The following is an 18,839-nucleotide window of genomic DNA, read 5'->3' as shown; positions in this document are numbered from 1 at the left end:
TACCTGGATAAAATTCTAGGTTCAACCCTTCGGAGATATTAATCTTTTATGTACTTTTTTTTTTTGAGATGGAGTCTAACTCTGTCATCTAGGCTGAGTGCAGTGGCGCAATCTTGGCTCACTGCAACCTCCACCTCCTGGGTTCAAGCAATTCTCTTGCCTCAGCCTCCTGAGTAGCTGGGACTACAGGCATACGCCACCACACCCGGCTAATTTTTATATTTTTAGTAGAGAAAGGGTTTCACCATGTTGGCCAGGCTGGCCTCGAACTCCTGGCCTCAAATGATCCAACTGCCTCAGCCTCCCAAAGTGCCGGGATTACACGTGTGAGTCACCATGCCTGGCCTCTATCTACTTTTATCCAGGGTTGTTGCCAAGAAATCTGATTCTTGCTTCTTTGAAAGGCATCTAGTTTTTCTCTTTAGAAACGTTTAGAATTTCTCTTGATCTTTGATGTTCTTAAATTTTACTATCTGGTATGGCACACAGTGAGGTTTTTCAGTTGAGGTCCGAATATCTTTATTATGGTTTTTTGTTTTGTTTTGGTTTTTTTGTTTGTTTGTTTGTTTGTTTTTAGATGGAGTCTCGCTCTCTCACCCAAGCTGGTGTGCAGTGGTGCAATCCCAGCTCAGTGTAACCTCTGCTTCCTGGGTTCAAGTGATTCTCCTGTCTCAGCCTCCTGAGTGGCTGGGATTACAGGCGCCCACCCCCAGGCCCTGCTAATTTTCATGTTTTTAGTAGAGACGGGGTTTCACCATGTTGGCCAGGATGGTCTCAAACTCCTGACCTCACGTGATCCACCCGCCTCAGCATCCCAAAGGGCTGGGATTACAGGCATGAACCACTGTGCCTGGCTCATTAATATCTAACAGGTTTGTTTAGGCCTGGGAAATTTTGGGTCATTATTTCTCCAGATATTCTTCTCCCTTTCATGTATCCTTTTCTAGCTTTCCAAGAAGTCTATTATTGTGATACTTCTACTTCTGTGCCCTATTTATCTTATCGCTTTATTCCATCTCTTCATTCCTGGTGCCTTCTATGAGTCCCTCCCCTCATCTGCCAGCATATTAATGCATTCTTAAGATATACTCATTCTGGCTTCCACCCCACCCACCAAGATCTTTATCTCAACAATTGTTTTTGCCATCCCTGATATCTCCAGTGGGTTCCTCCCCATAACTGATTCTTCCTGCTTCATTAATCTCCCCTACTTTGCTGTGGCTATTTATCCTTTTTAAAAAAAATTTTTTATTCTCTTCCACCATAGGTTGTGCTGTTTTATCTTCTTAGTCTTGGAGCTCCTCAGATGTCTTGTAATTTTCCCTATAATCTTTAATCCCTTGCACCGTTGGCAGCATTGGCTTATAATATCTCCCGTGGGTTGTGGTAAAAAGCTCAGGCCTTGGTTTGTGCTCCTTCTCATACATTTGGAGGGCAAAGGGTTGAGCCTCTCGGAGGGCGCCTCTAGTGTTGAAATCTAGTCTCGGTGCCACTTCCCCACCCCGAGTATCCTTTCCCCTGGGGTATTTTGCAGTTCCCTCTATTGGAATAGGTTGGGGAGAAGAGGGTGCTGGTGTTGCCGCTGCCTGCACTTGTTTCCCACGGCCGGTGTACCTGCTGGGCACGAGCCCTGGCTCACTGCCCCAAGCCAGCCCTGCTGCTTTTCTACCTGTAGCAATGTCCCATTGATCCAGGGACCCAGGTTTGTAGGCAGGATCACCTGGAACTCACAGGTGTGGGGGGAGATGCACAGCCCTGCCCTTGCCCCACCCACCCCTGCATGGGTGGTCTCGAGCTCACTCTCACTTGAGGCCATCATTCTCCCCCAGGAGCCAACCAATTTATTAGTCTCCAGAAATGTCTTGCATTTTTTGGTGCTAGTTGCTGATTGAGATTTTGTTGTTGTTGTTGTTGGTTTTGACTATGATTCACTTTCTCTCTCCTCTGGTATGTCCAGCATTGGGTTCACAGAGACAGCTGGCAGCTGGTGCTGTCTGTACCATCTTATCCAGGACCAGAAATCTTTCTTCTTATGTACTTCACTGGCCTTGTTACATCTTGCTTATGAAGTTTATTTTTATTCCACTACTGGGGAAATGGACCACTTGAAGAACATCCATCTTCTTTGTTTTAATAAAAACTTTTTACATGAAATGTGAACTGGACATTTTCACAGGAAATCAAAGGGAGGCATTGGTTGGGAATGCAGCTTTGGAGTTGACTATGGTGTAGCTCTAGACTTTGCTACTTCATACCTGTGTACCCTTGGACAAGTTGACTTTTCTGAGCTGACTCTGCCCAGTCTCCCTTTATAAAAGCCCTGCAGAAAGGCAGCTGGTTCCAACCACTGGTAGATCTCTGAATTTAGAAATTGGAGTGCTTAGAACTTTTTGCCCCAGATACAATTCTGGAACAACAGAAAAATACCACTGACATCTTATTCCTGAAATAAAATTTTAGAGAGATGGCCTGGGCTTTGGTGCATTCCTTCATTTCAGAGAGGAGGAGATTCCAAGCATCATGCCATTGTTAAGCAGTGGTGGAGAACACATTAGAACCTGGCCCCAACCCCTTCTGAACGTTTTCTTTCTGCTACATCAGGCTGGCTTCTAAAGTAGTTGTTATTAGCGTTATATATTCTCAGTGGGTACCAAGAATAGTAATCCTTTTTTTTAAGGGATTTTGTTTGATGTTCGGGATATGCCACAGTTCCCTACATGTTGGTCTGCTTTTTTCTTGTTCTCTTAGGAAAGATGAAGCCAGTATTGATTTGAGCATGCTAGCCTTGATTGCTGAGTTATCTCGGGGAATGGTGCTGCTTTCTTCTGCAATCTGTTCTTGGATCTCTTTGCAAAACTCTGATTTACTCCTTGTGATTATTTGGGAAACAAATCAGAAGAAAAGAAAACTGGTTTCCTTTCCTCTCCCCCTTACATATTTTATGACCTATCTTACCTTTGGCAGGTTCGATACAGAGGAGGAGGCTATAGCAATCGCTAACGCCACTGACGTTGGGTTAGCAGGTAGGTGTTTGTCCTTGTTCAATACCAGTCATAATCATTTTTCTCCAGCTCATGCCAGGTTTACCTTTTAAACATCACCCTGGGTTATGAGACAGAAACTTCAATGAGGTATGTGTTTTGTTTCTTTCCAAGTGGCGGAATGGATTTGGATTTGTGCAAGGACATGTTCTTTCGCCTTGTCCCCATGATACACATTTGGGAGGTCTCTAATTACAGCTGTGGGGCAGGGAGAGCTGCGGGCAGAAGAGAAGGTGCACATTATTCTGCTTTTCTAGGTGGAGAACTGCACACATCTCAAAGTCACACATTCTCAGAGGCTTAATCCCCAGAAATTCCAAGTGATTTTTTCTTCCCTTTTGCCTGGCTCCTGTAAGCCTGAACAGAAGAGGAAGGGCATCAGCAAGGAGCATCAGGGACAATGAAAGGAGTGAAGATAGTGCGTGCAGAGGTGCCTCACTGATGGCTACCATTCCTTTAGTTTGGAGATGGTCCAGGTGACCACTGTATGTACTCTATAACCCTGAGAAAATTACGTAGTAGCATCCACAGCAAATGAAGTACTGCAGAAGATACAAAGACATATAAGATACCACTGTAACTGTATAGAAGCTTCCCCTCTAGCTGTAAGAGAACTATTTATATGAAGAGGAATGATAAGCATGCTGTGGGGTCCCTTAGAGTTATCATAAAGCTGGAGTAAGATGTGTGCACGAGAACTTTTATAACACTGTGTTCACCATTTGTCTCTTCCTTCTCGATGGGGTGATGGTGGAGGAAGACGTACCCTGAACTAGGTCATAAATGATGGACAGAAATCTGGTTTTGCAGAAATTGGAGGAGAGAGATGCTGGGCAGAGGGTACCAAGGGAGTTCAGAAACAAAGTAAGAAAGGGTGAGGAGAATTTGCCTGACAGGTTTGGAGAGGATGGTTGGTGATTGGAGTAATGGAAGGTGAAGCAGAAATGTTGATTGAAACTACTTGGGGGGAAGAGGGTGTTGAATACCCACTAAGGAATTTAACCTTATTTTATAATCGGAGTAATCGAAAGTCTTGGGCAAAAGTGTCATGTGGAAATCTAACAGGTGTGCAGGGTGGGTTGAATAGTAGAAAACAGGAAGAGGGTCTCGATAGGAGATAGTGAGAGTAGAATTGAAGCAAGAGGTGACTTTCAAAGGTTTTGAGATGAAAAAGTGGACAAGACCAACCTGGGACTTTATGTGGGAGCAGGGAAGACTCCAGGCCCAAGTGACTGGACAAAAAGTCATCAGTGGTGCCCTCATCTTTAGACATGATGTCTTTAATGACTTGTCTAAATGCCTTTTATCCCTATGACAGGTTATTTTTACTCTCAAGACCCAGCCCAGATCTGGAGAGTGGCAGAGCAGCTGGAAGTGGGCATGGTTGGCGTCAACGAAGGATTGATTTCCTCCGTGGAGTGCCCTTTTGGTGGAGTGAAGCAGTCTGGCCTTGGGCGAGAGGGGTCCAAGTATGGCATTGATGAGTATCTGGAACTCAAGTATGTGTGTTATGGGGGCTTGTAGGATTCTTTGGTTCTTTAAAAAAAGTTAAAAGGAGACTTACCTACGTATATAGGTACATGCCATCCATTATTTTAAATAAACTAATAGGTTTTCAGAATTGTGAATTTTTCAAAACTCATCCAGTCCTCGTAATCTTAAACAGATGCAAATCCTACCCCTGCCCTTAACCTAACTAGGGACCAATATATGCCACATGCCTGTGACTGCAGACTCCCAGAGAACCAGCACTGGGTTTACAGAATGAGGCCCTAGCTCCCCACCACAGCCCCGACTGCCTCAGAGCAGGCACAGCACGAGGCAGGCCCAGCCCCTTGGGCTGTCACAAAGACTTGATCACTGCCCAGGCAGTGACACAACCATCCCCAACGTCACTACAGAACATGGGCCCAGAGCACCTTGAAGGAGACCCTTGACTGTGACTGGCAGGCAGGTGAGGGGCACAGCACCCCTCCCCGGCATCTGCCAGCTCGGCACTGAAGGCACCGAATGTGCTTCTAGAGGTGTTGCAGCAGAGGTTTGAGTGAATCCTCTTTCAAAGACAATAAATAGCACAGAATTGTCCGTGCTTCTGTGAGGCATGAAGAAGCACCTCTTCCTATTCCTGAACCATTTTTTAATTGACATCTTTATTGTCCTAAATTTACCGCTTAAAGAATTCTGTTTTCATTTCTGTCCTGTTCACCACTTTGTTTCGTTTCCTTGAGGAAATGAGCTGAAGTGTAAAGCGAAGAATAGCAGAAGCAGCTTGGTAGGATGGAAGGCACACAGTGGCGTGGCCTGGCTCCTTCCCCAAGTGGCCTTGTTGCCTTGTTGCCCTGGGTGTGTGTTGAGCACCTCCCATCCCATGCATACAGTGGAGATTCCATACAGGCCTTACTTAGCTCCCTGCGATATTGTGAGCCAGAGAGAAAGTAAAAGCACTTCACAAAAAAATGAAAATTCTAAGGACATACAAGAGCCACTGTTACAAGCAGCACTGCCCAGCCCTTCCTTGCCTACTGTCAGTGGCTTTGCCAAGATGGGAGGAGGCCAATGCCAACTTGCCCACCCACCTGAGCCTAAGTGGCTGTCACCTGCAGCCTGTTCTTTCTGTCCTAGTGTGGTGCTGCTTCCTTACCTCCAAAAGAGCAAAAGCACTTTCACCACAGTCAGCCCAAAAGGGAAAGAATTTCTGTAATTGCCAATCCACTTTGTAGAAGAGGCATGAGCCCTTGAATTTCAGGCACCTTTTATCTAATAAGAGTTTTTATAGCTCATCATTCAAATAACACACACACAAAAAGCCCCTATGACGGGCATTGCCTCTCGCTTTGAAAGAAAGACTCTGTAATCTTAAACAGATGCAAATCCAATTAGGCGGCCAAGTAGGTGGAGATGAAGCGCCTTCCTTTCCCCATCTCTCTCTCTGTGGAGACTCCACTTACATCTTGTGGTTATTCTGGGTTGTGGAAGGAAAATGTGAATGAAAGTAATGCTAGATGCAATTCCTCCTGAACCCCACCTAGGATTTAACATCCCTCATTGAGCCACTGGGAAGCTATGGTTGAGTAACTAAAGGTCTGGCAAGTCCCTGTGCACACAGGAAACTGCCTAGCATCTGGCCTGGGGTGTACTAGCCACATCCCCAAGGTCTCAAGGAGAAGGAGGAGCTGAAATTCTTCCTAGTGACACTGCCCTGGCCCTGTCAAGAATCACATACTCAGCATTTTGGCAGTTAATGTCTGCTCTTTATTTGTATAGTTTTTAGGTGGTTTTATATAACATTTTAATTACTTATGATTTAGATATATCCATTCTTTTTCTATTAAGAATATAAATGCTCCAACATTATTTTTTATAACTGGATTACCAATGCTGAGAAGTGTGCAGGAATACTTCTAAATAAATTTTTAACATTGTAAGCCAGTAGATTCTTTGGCTGGGTGGCACGTTTTGAGTCTTCTTGCATATTTGGCTCATGGGTTCATAAATTGAGGCCAGAGACTCATTGTATATCCTTGATCGATTTTCTAATTAAAGGAAATAGCTTATTGTTTAGTAAAATGGTCATTGGTTGTGGGAAGAAAGAGAAGTGTTTTTAACTGAACATTTTTGTTTTTAAATAAAGTAGCCATATGTAATGGGATTTTAAAAATATATACATTTTACAACACAGAGTAGAAAAGGACCATTAGATCAGGGGTTGGCAAACTATGGCCCACGAACCAAACCTGGCCTGGCACCTGTTTTTATATAACCCGTGAACTAAGAATGGTTTATATGTTTTCAAACGATTGGGCAGAAAATCAAAAGAAGAACAATATTTCATGGCACCTGAAAATTCTATGAAATTCAGATTTCAGTGTCCATAAATAAAATGTTATTAGAGCATAGCCACACCCATTCATTTATGATATGGTCTGGGACTGCTTTCTTGGCAGAGTTGAAGAGTCGGGACAGGGACAGTATAGCCTGCAAAATTTTAGGCTATTTTATAGCCTAAAGTATTTACTACTTGTCTTCTTAAAGAAAAAGTTTGCCAGCTCCTGATCTAGACCAAGAGGGAGATATTGACATTACTTGCATTTATCAGGCATTATTGCATTTTACTGAACACCTCCTGTGAAGAAAGTAGTTTTCCAGCATTGCTACCATGAGTTCTCAGCAGGAACTTCCCAGCAATGATAATGTAGATGAAATTAGGCATATGACAAGATTCTATCGGCCTTGAAAAAACGGTTCTCCTTGAACTTCCTCCAGCTATGCAGGGATTCTCATTAAAGAGCTGATCTGCATCTGTTCATGCATTTTAGTAGCTTTTAAATATGATTTTATGTGAAGTGCCATTTCTTTATTCTACTAAAGAGACACAGCAGAAATAAAGATCAGAAGCAAATGTAAGCAAATCTGTTTTATTGTTAACTTCAATTAGGAACTTGAAATTGTGCCACATGACTTTTTCCTCTAAAAACTGGATCCTAGTGTTTTAATTACCTATGTGCAGCTATTTTAAATAGCATTTTACTTGAATATTTATGTTGTCATTGTTTCATGCTATACTTTGTGGGATAAAACTTGGGTATGAGTGTGCTAAGGAATTTATAAAGTTTTGCTTTTTTAAAATGTGGACATAACTCGTTTTTCTAGTTTTTGACAATTGTGTGTTTCAGTGTCTAGTCTGCAGACAGAGCTGTGTGTGCGATTAATAAATGCTGAATGAACAAAATTTCCTCTCCCTGTGTTAAGGTGTCTGGTTGTGCTTTTTCCCCCCTGCTTGGTGATCTTTTGAGTTTTTATTGGATGATATTAGACCAGTTCGCATTTGTGTAAATAGCACTCCCTCCCCAGAGAGCCGTAATCAGTGAGTGTCTTGGGGCAGGAGCCAGCATGTGAAATGATGTACCCTAGAACCCAGAGAAGGGCTTGTCCATGGTACGTGTTCATAGAATGTTTGCTAAGCTGAACTGAGAATTTACCTGGTTTGCAGGAGTGGCGGTCACAGAAAGAGGTATGGGCTAGCCGTCACACATTGGCCTCCCTCTCTCTCCTACACGCCCCACTGATATGATTTCCTGGGCTCAAACAAGCTGCTCACCTCTGCCTCCCGAGTAGCTGGGACCACAGGCACGTGCCACCACACCCAGTTAATTTTTCTTTCAGTTTTTGAAAGTTAGGGTCTCACTGTATTGCCCAGACTGGTCTCAAACTCCTGGGTTCAAGCCACCCTCCCACCTCAGCCTCCCAAAATGCTAGTATTATGGGAGTGCAACCAGTAGCCAGCCCTCACCATAATTTAGAACACAGACAACACCCCTGCCCAGTGGTTTAGTGGACATGAGTGTTTTTGCAAATGTCGTCTCACATTATACAATCACGTATTGCTCAACAACGGAGATATGTTCTGAGAAACGCATCATTAGGCAATTTCATCCTTGTACGAACATCATAGAGTACTTACACAAACCTGGATGATACCACCTCCTACACAGCTAGGCTATATGGTCTAGCCTGTTGCTCCTAGGGTTACAGACTTGCACAGCACGTTACTGTATTGAATACTGTAGGCAGTTGTAAGACAATGGCAAATATTTATGTATATAAACATTAAAAAGGTACAGTAAAAATCGAGTATAAAAGATTTAAAAACTACACTTGTATAAGGCACTTACCATGAATGCAGCTTGCAGAACTGGAAGCTGAGTCAGTGAGTGAGTGGTGAGTGAATGTGAAGCCCTAGGACATACCCTGCACACTACTATAGACTTTACAAACACTCTACACTTAGGCTACATTAATTTATTAAATAATATTTTTCTTTCTTCAATAATAAATTACCCTTAGCTTACTATAACTTTTTACTATATAAATTTTTAAAAATTTTTAACTTTTTGACTCTTTTGTGATCACACTTAGCTTAAAGCACAAACTAATTGCAGAACTGTATAAAAATATATTCTTTCTTTATATCCTTGTTCCACAAACTTCTTTGTATTTTAAATTTTTTTAAAACTTTTTTTGTTAAAAACTAAGACACAATTACACACATTAGCCTAGGCCTACAAAGGGTCAGATTCATGGATATTTCTGTCTCCCACCTCCTCATCTTGCCCTGCTAGAAGGTCTTCAGGGGCAATAACACGCAGGGACAGCTGGGCCCAGTGGCTCACGGCTGTAATCCCAGCATTTCAGGAGTCTGGGGCAGGCAGATCGCTTGAGCCCAGGAATTTAAGACCAGCCTGGGCAACATGGTGAAACCCTGTCTCTACAAAAAATACAAAAATTAGCCAGGTATGGTGGCACATACCTGTCATCTCACCTACTCAGGAGGCTGAGGCGGGAGGATCACTTGAGCCCGGGAAGTCAAGGCTGCAGTGAGCCGTGACTGCACCACTGCACTCCAGCCTGGGTGACAAGGTGAGACCCTGACTCAAAAAAAAAAAAAAAAAAAAAAATGCATGGAGCTAGGATAACAAGGCGCTAGGAGTCTTCTTCTGGAACACTTCCTGAAGGACCTACCTGAGGTTCTTATGAGTTGTCATGCATCAGAAATATGTCCATGGTAGTTGGCTTGCTTTCCTTTTTCATCATAGATTTGCTTGTAAGCAGATAATGCACAAAGAACATTCGTCTCTGTTAATGAAACCCTTTTGGTGTTGAGGGGCCCATGTTTTCAAAATTTTTAAGGCACTTACTGAGGTCTGCAAAAACTTCTCAACTCTTCACTGTGCATTTTCATGGTGATTCTTTTTCTTCTCCTGCAGTTTTTTCTTCCTTGCCTCTTCCTCAGGTATGTGTTCCTGTTCCAGTTCCAACAACTCCTCATTAGTCAGTTCCTCAGGAACCACCCGTAGGAGCTCCTCAATGTCGTCCTCTTCCACCCCCAGGTTAAAATTGTTTGCTGTCTCAACCACAGCCTTGTTGATTTTTGCAACCTCCTTGTCCTTGGCAAATCCTTTGAAGTCACGGATGAGCCTCTTGAGTGTCTTCTTCCAGATGTCATTTATACATTCCTTGGTAACATCACCCCAAGCCCAAGCAAGGGTCCTGATGGAGTCATAGATGTAATCCTTTCAGAATTGTATCAGCGTCTTTTCTGTGTCTTCCTTTGTTGCAATAATAACCTGAGCAAAGCTTCTTCTCATCTGGCAGTGGGCCTCAAAAGCTGCTGTAACTCCTTGATCCATTGGTTGGTAGTCCTTAATCTCTTGTTTCAAGATCAGTCACTTGATGTGGCTGGCCTCTTACCAGCAACAATAGCCATGGATTTTGTATGCTCAGGGACTGTGACGAACAAAGCAACACAAGATTAACTGAAGCACAAGAGGAAATAATGCGATCAAGAGGCACAGTAAATAAGACAGGTTTATACTGCTGGTATAACCCAGTATTTTGTTTGTTTGGTTTTGTTTTTGAGACAGGGTCTCACTCTGTCATCTAGGCTGGAGTGCACCGGCACCATCAGGGCTCACTGTAGCCTTGACCTCCTGGGCTCAGGAGATCCTCCTACCCCAGCCTCTTGAGTAGCAGAGACTACAGGCATTCGCCACCTCACCCAGCTAACTTTTAAACATGTTTTTTATAGAGATGGGGTCTTACCGTGTTGTCTAGGCTGGTCTCAAACTCCTGGTCTCAGGCAATCCTCCAGCCTCAGCCTCCCAAAGTGCTGGGATTATAGGAGTGGGCTACTGCACCCAGCCACATACTGTTTTACAATAAACTGTTCTTAAGTAGAAGGAGTACACTGTAAAGTAACAATGAAAAGTACAATATAATAAATACATAAACCAGTAGCATAGTCACTTATTAAGTATTATATACTGTATGTAATTGTATGTGCTATACTGTTATGCAACTGAGAATGCAGGTTTGTTTACACCAGCATCACCACAAACGTGAGTAATGCATTGGGCTGCATTGGACGTTTTGATGGCTACAGCATCACTAGGTGACAGGAACTTTTCAGCTCCATTATCTCATGGGTCCATAAATCATATATACAGTCCATCATTGACAGAAACGTCGCTATGCCAGGCATGCCCATATAAGCCTATGTGCTCTCTTCCTGCTGCAATAAAGTCTCAGTCCTGTAACTCTGGGTTCATCACCTTTAGGAGGACAGAGGTGATAATACTCTCCATGTAGGCTTCAAATAAAGGAAGCTTTGCTGCTCACTAATCTCAACTCAGAAAGAGCAGCTCTAGGGACCAATTAGTTGGAAAAATGGTGACTTTGTTTCTTTTTTTTTTTTCCTTTCTTAACTTTGTTCCTGATTTTAATGGAAATGCTTATTTCACTGTTGATCACGTGGATCTGGCCTGCCTTCTGAACATCTTTTAATTTTGAAATAATTATAAATTCATAAGAAGTTGCAAAGACAATGCATAAGTCACCCAGTGGTTCGCTTATTACCTATGTAATATATCAAAACCAGGAAACTGATACCAGTGCAAAACTTAATCCAGGCCTGATTCCAATTTCACTCATTTTTATGTGCACTCATTTGTATGTGTTTGTATTGCTCTACCTAATTTGATCACATCAATAGTTAGATTTGTGTAGGCACCACCTGAATCAAGATACAGAACTGTTTCATCTGTACCTAGGAAATCCCTGGCAGTACCTCTTCATAACTGACTTTGAAGGTAACTTGGCAAGATTGGTAGCTTTTTTAAACTATCATTTCACTATAATATACATGCAAAAAAAAAAAAAAAAAAAAAGGATACATAATTGAATAAATGAATCGCTCAGTGAATCCCCAGAAACAATACACTATGTAACGAGCACTCAGAGCAATGAAATACTACCAGCCCCTGCTTGTGGCCCCTTCTGGAATGGAATGACTGTTTTTCAGTGAAGTCACTGAGGCTGTAGGTCTCTCTTGAGGACTGAATGTTGGGAAACATCTCATTTTTCCTCTAAGATCAATAGGATAATACTTCACTTTGGGAACCTTTAAAATAAGAGTTTTATGCTAAATCTTAGGCTGATTAAGTTACCTCTGTATACTAGTTTGCTAGTGTTGCTGTAACAGAATACCAGACTGGGTGGCTTAAGCAACAGAAATGTATTTTTCTCAGCGTTCTGGATGCTAGAAGACCGAAATCAAGGTGTCAACAGGTTTGTTTTCTCCTGATGCCTCTCATCTTGGCTTGTAGATGGCCGCCTTCTTGCCATGTCCTCCCATGATCTTTCCTCTGTGCCTGTGTGCCCCGGATGTCTCTCTGCAGGTCCTAATCTCTTCTAATAAGAAAACCAGTCAATTGGATTAAGACCCACCTTAATGACCTCATTTTACTCATTTTAACTTAATCACCCCTTTAAAGGTTCTATCCCCAAATACATCTGAGGTACTGGGGGTTAGAGCTTCAACCTATGAATTTTGAAGTAATACAATTAATTTAGTTGGCCGGGTGCAGTGGCTCACGCCTGTAATCCCAGCACTTCGGGAGGCCGAGGCCGGTGAATCATTTGAGGTCAGGAGTTCAAGACAAGCCTGGCCAACATGGTGAAACTCTGTCTCTACTAAAAATACAAAAATTAGCCCGGCGTGGTGGTGGACGTCCGTAATCCCAGCTACCTGGGAAGCTGAGGCAGGAGAATCACTTGAACTGGGGAGCGGAGGTTGTAGTGAGCTGAGATCACACCACTAAACTCCAGCCTGGGTAACAGAGTGAGGCTCCATCTCAAAACAAAACAAAACAAAACAAGAAATAAAATAATTTAGCTCACAACACTGAAAAAATATTTTTAAAAAATCCTTTATTTTCTAGCCAGTCATTGGTGGCTTATGCCTGTAGTCCCAACATTTTGGGAGGCTGAGGCGGGTGGGTCCTTTGAAGCCAGGAGTTCGAGACTAGCCTTGCCAACATGGCGAAACCCTGTTGCCACTAAAAATACAAAAAGTAGTCGAATGTGGTGACACACACATCTGTAATCCCAGCTACTCAGGAGGCTAAGGCACAAGAATCACTTGAACCCAGGAGGCGGAGGTTGCAGTAAATAAGATTGCACCACTGCACTCCAGCCTGGGTAACAGAGCAAGACTGTCTCTAAATAAATAAATAAATATTCCTTTAGTTTCAGTAATGGAAAGTCATCATTGTCGAAATTATAAAGATTTTGTTCCTTAGCCTCGTATTTGCTCTTTCAGTAAACTAATACAGAACTCTTACAGGATTGAAGATGATCCAGGAGCCACTTAATTAGTTTAACTACAATACCACTATTCCCATTCTCATACCTCAACAAGCATTTATCTCAGTAAAATTATGTGAACAAACATGAACTTGAAAGAGCCAATCCTTTAAGATGAATCCCCAGTGGTTAACTGGGCCTAAATTTAAAATAGACCTAAGTGGGACCTGGCACTGTAGCTCACACCAGTAATCCCAGCACTTTGGGAGGCAGAGGCAGGTGGATCACTTGAGCCCAGGAGTTTGAGACCAGTCTGGACAGCATAGTGAGACACCGGCCCCCCCACCCCCGCTCCACATCTCTACAAAAATTAGCCCACACCTGAAGTCCCAACTACTCACGAAGCTGAGAGGCAGGAGGATCACTTGAGCCTGGGAGGTCCATGCTGCAGTGAGCCATGATGGTGCCACTGCACTCCAGCCTGGGCAGAGCAAGACCCTGTCTCAAACAAACAAAAAACACCTAAGTGAGCATTTGCTAATTAGATGTCACATAGGTGTTCTGAGTTCCCCAAAAAACCCACACCTTTGTTCAATCTGGGGACTCCAGAGCTCACCTGAACCAATCAGAGCTCACCTGCCTTAACCAATCAGGGCCTAGATGTATCAACCAACCAGGCATCCTCTGTATCAACCAACCAGAACTCAGCTACACTGACCAATCAGAACTAAGCAAGTTTCAATCCTTCCTTTACATGTGAACCTGATTGGAAACCTGGCTGGAATGTTGCTATAAATCCAGAACCCTTGCTTTGTTTTTTGAAACACATCTTTGTTTTACACAGAAGGCCGTATCTCTGTGATTTGGAAGCTGTTCACAGCAATAAAGTCTCTTTCCTTCAAATTCCTTTTCAGAGAACTTCTGTTCACAGTTGCTAATGGAGTGAGTTAAAACAGCCTGGAAAGGAAGGAACTACTTCTTGTTTGAGGGGAAATCTCCATACAGTACTACTGTAGATGAAACTCCAGAAAATTCAAGCTTATCTCTAGTGATTGCCAGGGGAGAGGGGGATTACAAAGAGCCACGAGGAAACTTTTATGGGTAATTATGTTTGTTCAACAGCCTGATTGTGGTCATGGTTTCACAGATGTGCACATCAAAGCATCAAATTGTACTATGTGCAGTTTGCTGTAAGTAAATTATACCTCAATCTGCCTTTTTTTTTTTTTTTTTTTTTTTTTTTTTCTGAGACAGCCTTGTTCTGTGACCTAGGCTGGAGTGCAGTGGCCCAATCTCTGCTCACTGCAACCTCCATACCCAGGGCTCAAGCAATCCTCCCACCTCAGTCTCCTGAGTAGCTGGAACTACAGGCATGTGTCACAATGACCGGCTAAATTTGTGTGTGTGTGTGTGTGTGTTTTGAGACAGGATTTGGCTATGTTGCCTAGACTGGTCTCGAACTCCTGGACTCAAGTGATCTACCCGCCTTGGCCTTCCAAAGTGCTGGGATTACAGGCATGAGCCACCACGCCCGGCCCTCATTTTAAAAATGGCTTTATTACTGGTAAGAGCTAGATTAGAGGATGTAGCCTTAAGTATACTCTCTCCAGAATCTAATCACCCCACCACACTGCGGGCCTTCTGGCACTAGGGACAGACTGCCTGTTAATAGCAGAGAACCACCCACGCAGAGGAAGGCGAGCTGACTGAGCATGCTCAGTTCTTCCCAAACACTTGTCTTTCCACAGGGAAGGAGCAGGGGATGTTAGTCCAGCCTTCTGCAAATTTTTTTCTTTCTGTAAAGGGCCAGATAGTAAATAGTGTAGGCTTTGCAGGTAACGTAAGAACAGCCATAGATAATACATAAATGAGTGAATGTGGATATGTTCCAATAAAACTTTATTTATGAACACAAATCTGAATTTCATATAGTTCACATGTTTCAATTTTTTTTTTTATTTTTAACCATTTGAAAACATGAGACTCGCTTTTCAGCTCATGGGGCATGCACATACAGGCTGCAGGCCACAGTTTGCTGACCCATACTCAAGGGAAATCCCTCTACACCCAAACATAAAGAAAACAAATTTCCCCCTAAAAATAAGCATTACAGAAAATACAGACACCTTTATTTAGATTAGTGCATATATTTAATAGTGTGATATTAGAAATACCTTGTCAACACATAGGGAAAAATAATACATTTTAAGCAATAAAACCAAGATTCAAACAATCCATGATAGCTTTGTCACACAAAAACAATGGTAGTCACTCTCCTCCCGGTGCACAAAGCGTGGTATCACTGGCTTGTTGAGTGGTACATTTTCTTACCTCGCTGCATGTTTTTCAGATAGTTCTTTAGTCATACACATGCTTAGCCCTGTAATGCCATGGGTATGAATCCTCCTTCATGGAATGTAAACCAGCGACTCAAATGTCTGTTATCCTGTGAGCCCTACAAACACCCACTCCCATATTCTAGGGTCTGTTTTTCTCTGTCCAAAGCTCTTAGGGGGCTTTATCTCCCAAAGACCCTCAATGATAAGCAGTCCACCATGAAGAACGCTGGCTGGTCATTCCATCTCGTGCTTTGTTCTGATGAGAAATGGGGTAACAAGATAGGACCCACTTTCCGATCATTACTGTGCTGTTTGATTTCTCAGAGATTCAAGATCCTTCTGTGATGGAAGGATCAGAGAGGCCAGGCTGAGATGGTCAAGGACAGAAGAGGAGGAGGGGCAGGAGACGTCCATTGCAAACTTAGAGGGAGGGTGTGATCCACAGGAGACTGTACAGGCCATCTCTCCCTCTGTCCTTGGCTCTCTGGACCCATTAAAAGGAATTCCTCTTAGTCCTGGGAACAGAACTTTCAGGTGGCCCAAAAGTTCCACCAGAATTTGCCCTCTATCCATCAAGGCAGGAGTTCTTTGTGTAGTGGAAAGCAGAACACTACAGTTTTAAAAATTTGCTTTCAGTGCTTAGATCCACTACATCTTGGCCGTGACCTCTGGCAAGCTACTTAACCTCTCTGGGCCTTCAGAGGGCTATCTGCAATATAAGAATAATAATATCTCCTCTTCAAGGTTGATTATAAGGATGAACTGAGTATGTAAAATGCATATGTTATGTACATAAAGTGGTAAATGTTCACTCCCTTCTTCCTCATTATGCCCAATGACTTCACATTTGGGCTGCTGTCCCCTATGCCAGACATTCACATTTGCATGCAAAAAACCATAACCCTGGTCACTTGATAAGGCAGATTCTAGGCTTATGAAGCTCAATACTGGTTAAAAAAAAAAATCACATTTTCCTTCTAACACTATAGACAGTTTTGAATTGGCTAGTTATACAGAAAGTGTAGGCATAAGCAATTATTTTAAAAATAAAATGACACACTTTTTAGTTCTGCCTTTCCGCAGTAAATTACAATAAGTAAAAATAAGATGGTCCCATGAGGATGAATACTCCAGGAGATGACAAAAGCACCTAAAAGCTGAATTTTTTTTAGGAGCCCATGGGGAAGATTTTCTCTGGCACTCCTGCCCTGGTGGTTGAAATACCTTGCTTCTTAATCAGCAATGCAATCCTAGTTTTCCCATGTGTTACAAAAGCGTTGTGCAACAGGATATTGTTTAGGTGTGGTTACACTTGGTACCACAACACTGGTTCTACCTCTCATTCTAATCTTCCCACAAAGAATGCCAAGGGCGCCACCAAGGCCACCAGCCTCGGGACCAAGGGTGGATGGGGAAGTACCCTGAACCAGTCAACGTAGCAGGCTGCAATTAACTCCAGTTAATTGCTCTGGAGTACTGCTTTGTGGGTGGGAATGTTTTAATTGTCTTTCATGTTTGAAATAAGATTTATTCGGTAGAAAAACTTAAATGTATTTTTAAACATAGGAAGTGAATACACCTATGTCAAGTTATTTTGGAAAGTACCTGTCGGGGACCAGAGTATCATAACCACGCCATCCAAGTTAAGACTGACTGTATTTCAGAGTTTTGGAATATATACACAATTGTCCTATCTATGGCAGTCCAAATGCACAGCCTACAGAACATAATAAACGTTTAATGAATTAATCACTTCTATTGCATTTAATGTAAACTGGGGCTCAGTTTACATTAGAGAACAAGACTGCTAAACAACACCCAGAGGAGTCACTGTAGTTTTTCTTAAAGATAATGTTACAATGCTACCTTCAACCTACACGGCATTAAGCTCCTCCTCCCCTTTCTATTGCCTCAGTCCTTAGAATATGATTCTTCCTTAGCTCTTGAATGGCCAACAGCTGCTCTCTTGAGAGAGCTGAAAACTGCCATTGACACAGCACAGAATTGAAAACCAGGAGGGCTTTGCACTGTGTGAGTGTTGCCGTCAGCACAGAAAACTTGCTACACGCAAGACTCTCCGTCCCTCCACAGAAGATGACCTGTGCCTCTTAGATAAGCTATTATAACATACACAGCCATCTGACTGCAGGTGCTACAAGATAAACCATGTTTAGAATGCTGTTCCTTAGAGGCAATCACAGTGGCTAAGAGAGAAACCATCCCTCTTTAAATCCTTATTTAATTCACCTTCTCTAAGGTTCTACGGATAGAAATAGTTTTTCATCTTTAACATGAGATTGTGCCAGCTACAAAAACACAAAACTCTTTTAAGTATGTACCTTACAGTTTCACCCAGCCTTTATCTCTATTAACAAGCATCTCAGTTAAAAGAGCAACGTTTTTGTTTTGTTTTGTGCCTTCAAAAACCGGTCTTTTAGTACGTGGGGATACACATCTAGCCCACTGGGGAAGGAGGTCAATGAACTATTCTAAAAGAGTGGGTTTTGTGCTGTAACTCCCACTGACTGGTCCTGGATTCAAGGATTCCTATGGGGTCCTTCCACTTTACAATGGACTGCGCCATTATCTGTCCTTTGAGCAATAACTGAAGGAAGCTCCATTTCTGATGGAACCATTCATGGAAACCTTTGGATTCCCTCTCTCCATCTTTTCTCGGCTGAAGATTGTGTCCTGGTCGCTGTCAAACTCAGATTCGGATACCATCAGGCTGGAGTTGTGCTCTGTGCTTCGGTGCTTGATACCTAGAGAGAAGCACAGAAGCATCTGAGGAGAAATGCCATGATTTGCTTCCAGCTGTCAGTCGTTCTGGTTGCAGGTCCTGTGATGAGCACGGAGTGGTGCTCTCCGCACCTTGAAAGCAATCACTCAAAACAGCAGGCGGTTTGGGTTTCCCAGCAAGTAATTGCAGGGGCTTTGATGCCTCACCTGAGCTTCTGCCCCAGCTTTGACACTCGCCAGTTGCTTGACCCTGGGCAAGATACCTAACCTCTCTGAGCTTTCAGTCTCCTCCTCTATTCAATTGGAAGATAAAGCATCTACCCCATGAGTTTATGGTGAGGATTAAGTGAAATCGTGCATGTAACGCTCTCTTGGCCCAGCCATTAGTACATTGTAAGCGTCCAACAAATGAAAGCTTCTGTGATTTTACCATTTGGTTAATATAATTTTGGTAGAATATTTGATTTCAGGGGGTCAACCTAAGAGACAGAACAGGTATAAGATTCAATTCCTACTCTCAAAGGATTTATGGTGTCTAGCTAGGGGTTTAAGACATAGACTTGGCTGGGCCTGGTGGCTC

At 42.9% G+C, this 18,839-nt stretch overlaps 3 protein-coding genes across 3 annotated transcripts in view; 2 read left to right on the top strand and 1 right to left on the bottom strand.

The window, feature by feature from the left end:
- The window catches only part of ALDH5A1 (aldehyde dehydrogenase 5 family member A1), a 35,560-nt gene extending 27,790 nt beyond the window's left edge, over window positions 1–7,770 (top strand). Inside the window, exons 9-10 of the mRNA XM_001101142.5 lie at window positions 2,965–3,023; window positions 4,360–7,770. Of these exons, the coding sequence (XP_001101142.1) occupies window positions 2,965–3,023; window positions 4,360–4,565 (265 nt within the window). The 3' untranslated portion in view covers window positions 4,566–7,770. The remainder of the gene's footprint in view (window positions 1–2,964; window positions 3,024–4,359) is intronic.
- ACOT13 (acyl-CoA thioesterase 13) overlaps window positions 1–18,839 on the top strand; it is a 202,374-nt gene that overhangs the window by 27,790 nt on the left and 155,745 nt on the right. The gene's annotated exons all lie outside the window — the stretch shown is intronic.
- Window positions 15,309–18,839, bottom strand: part of KIAA0319 — a 105,652-nt gene continuing 102,121 nt past the window's right edge. The window contains exon 21 of the mRNA XM_015135678.3: window positions 15,309–18,282. Coding sequence (XP_014991164.3) covers window positions 18,104–18,282 — 179 coding nt within the window. The 3' untranslated portion in view covers window positions 15,309–18,103. The remainder of the gene's footprint in view (window positions 18,283–18,839) is intronic.

Source organism: Macaca mulatta, chromosome 4 (genome assembly GCF_049350105.2).
Source record: "Macaca mulatta isolate MMU2019108-1 chromosome 4, T2T-MMU8v2.0, whole genome shotgun sequence".
Lineage (NCBI taxonomy): Eukaryota > Metazoa > Chordata > Mammalia > Primates > Cercopithecidae > Macaca > Macaca mulatta.
This window is presented reverse-complemented; position numbering and strand designations above follow the sequence as displayed.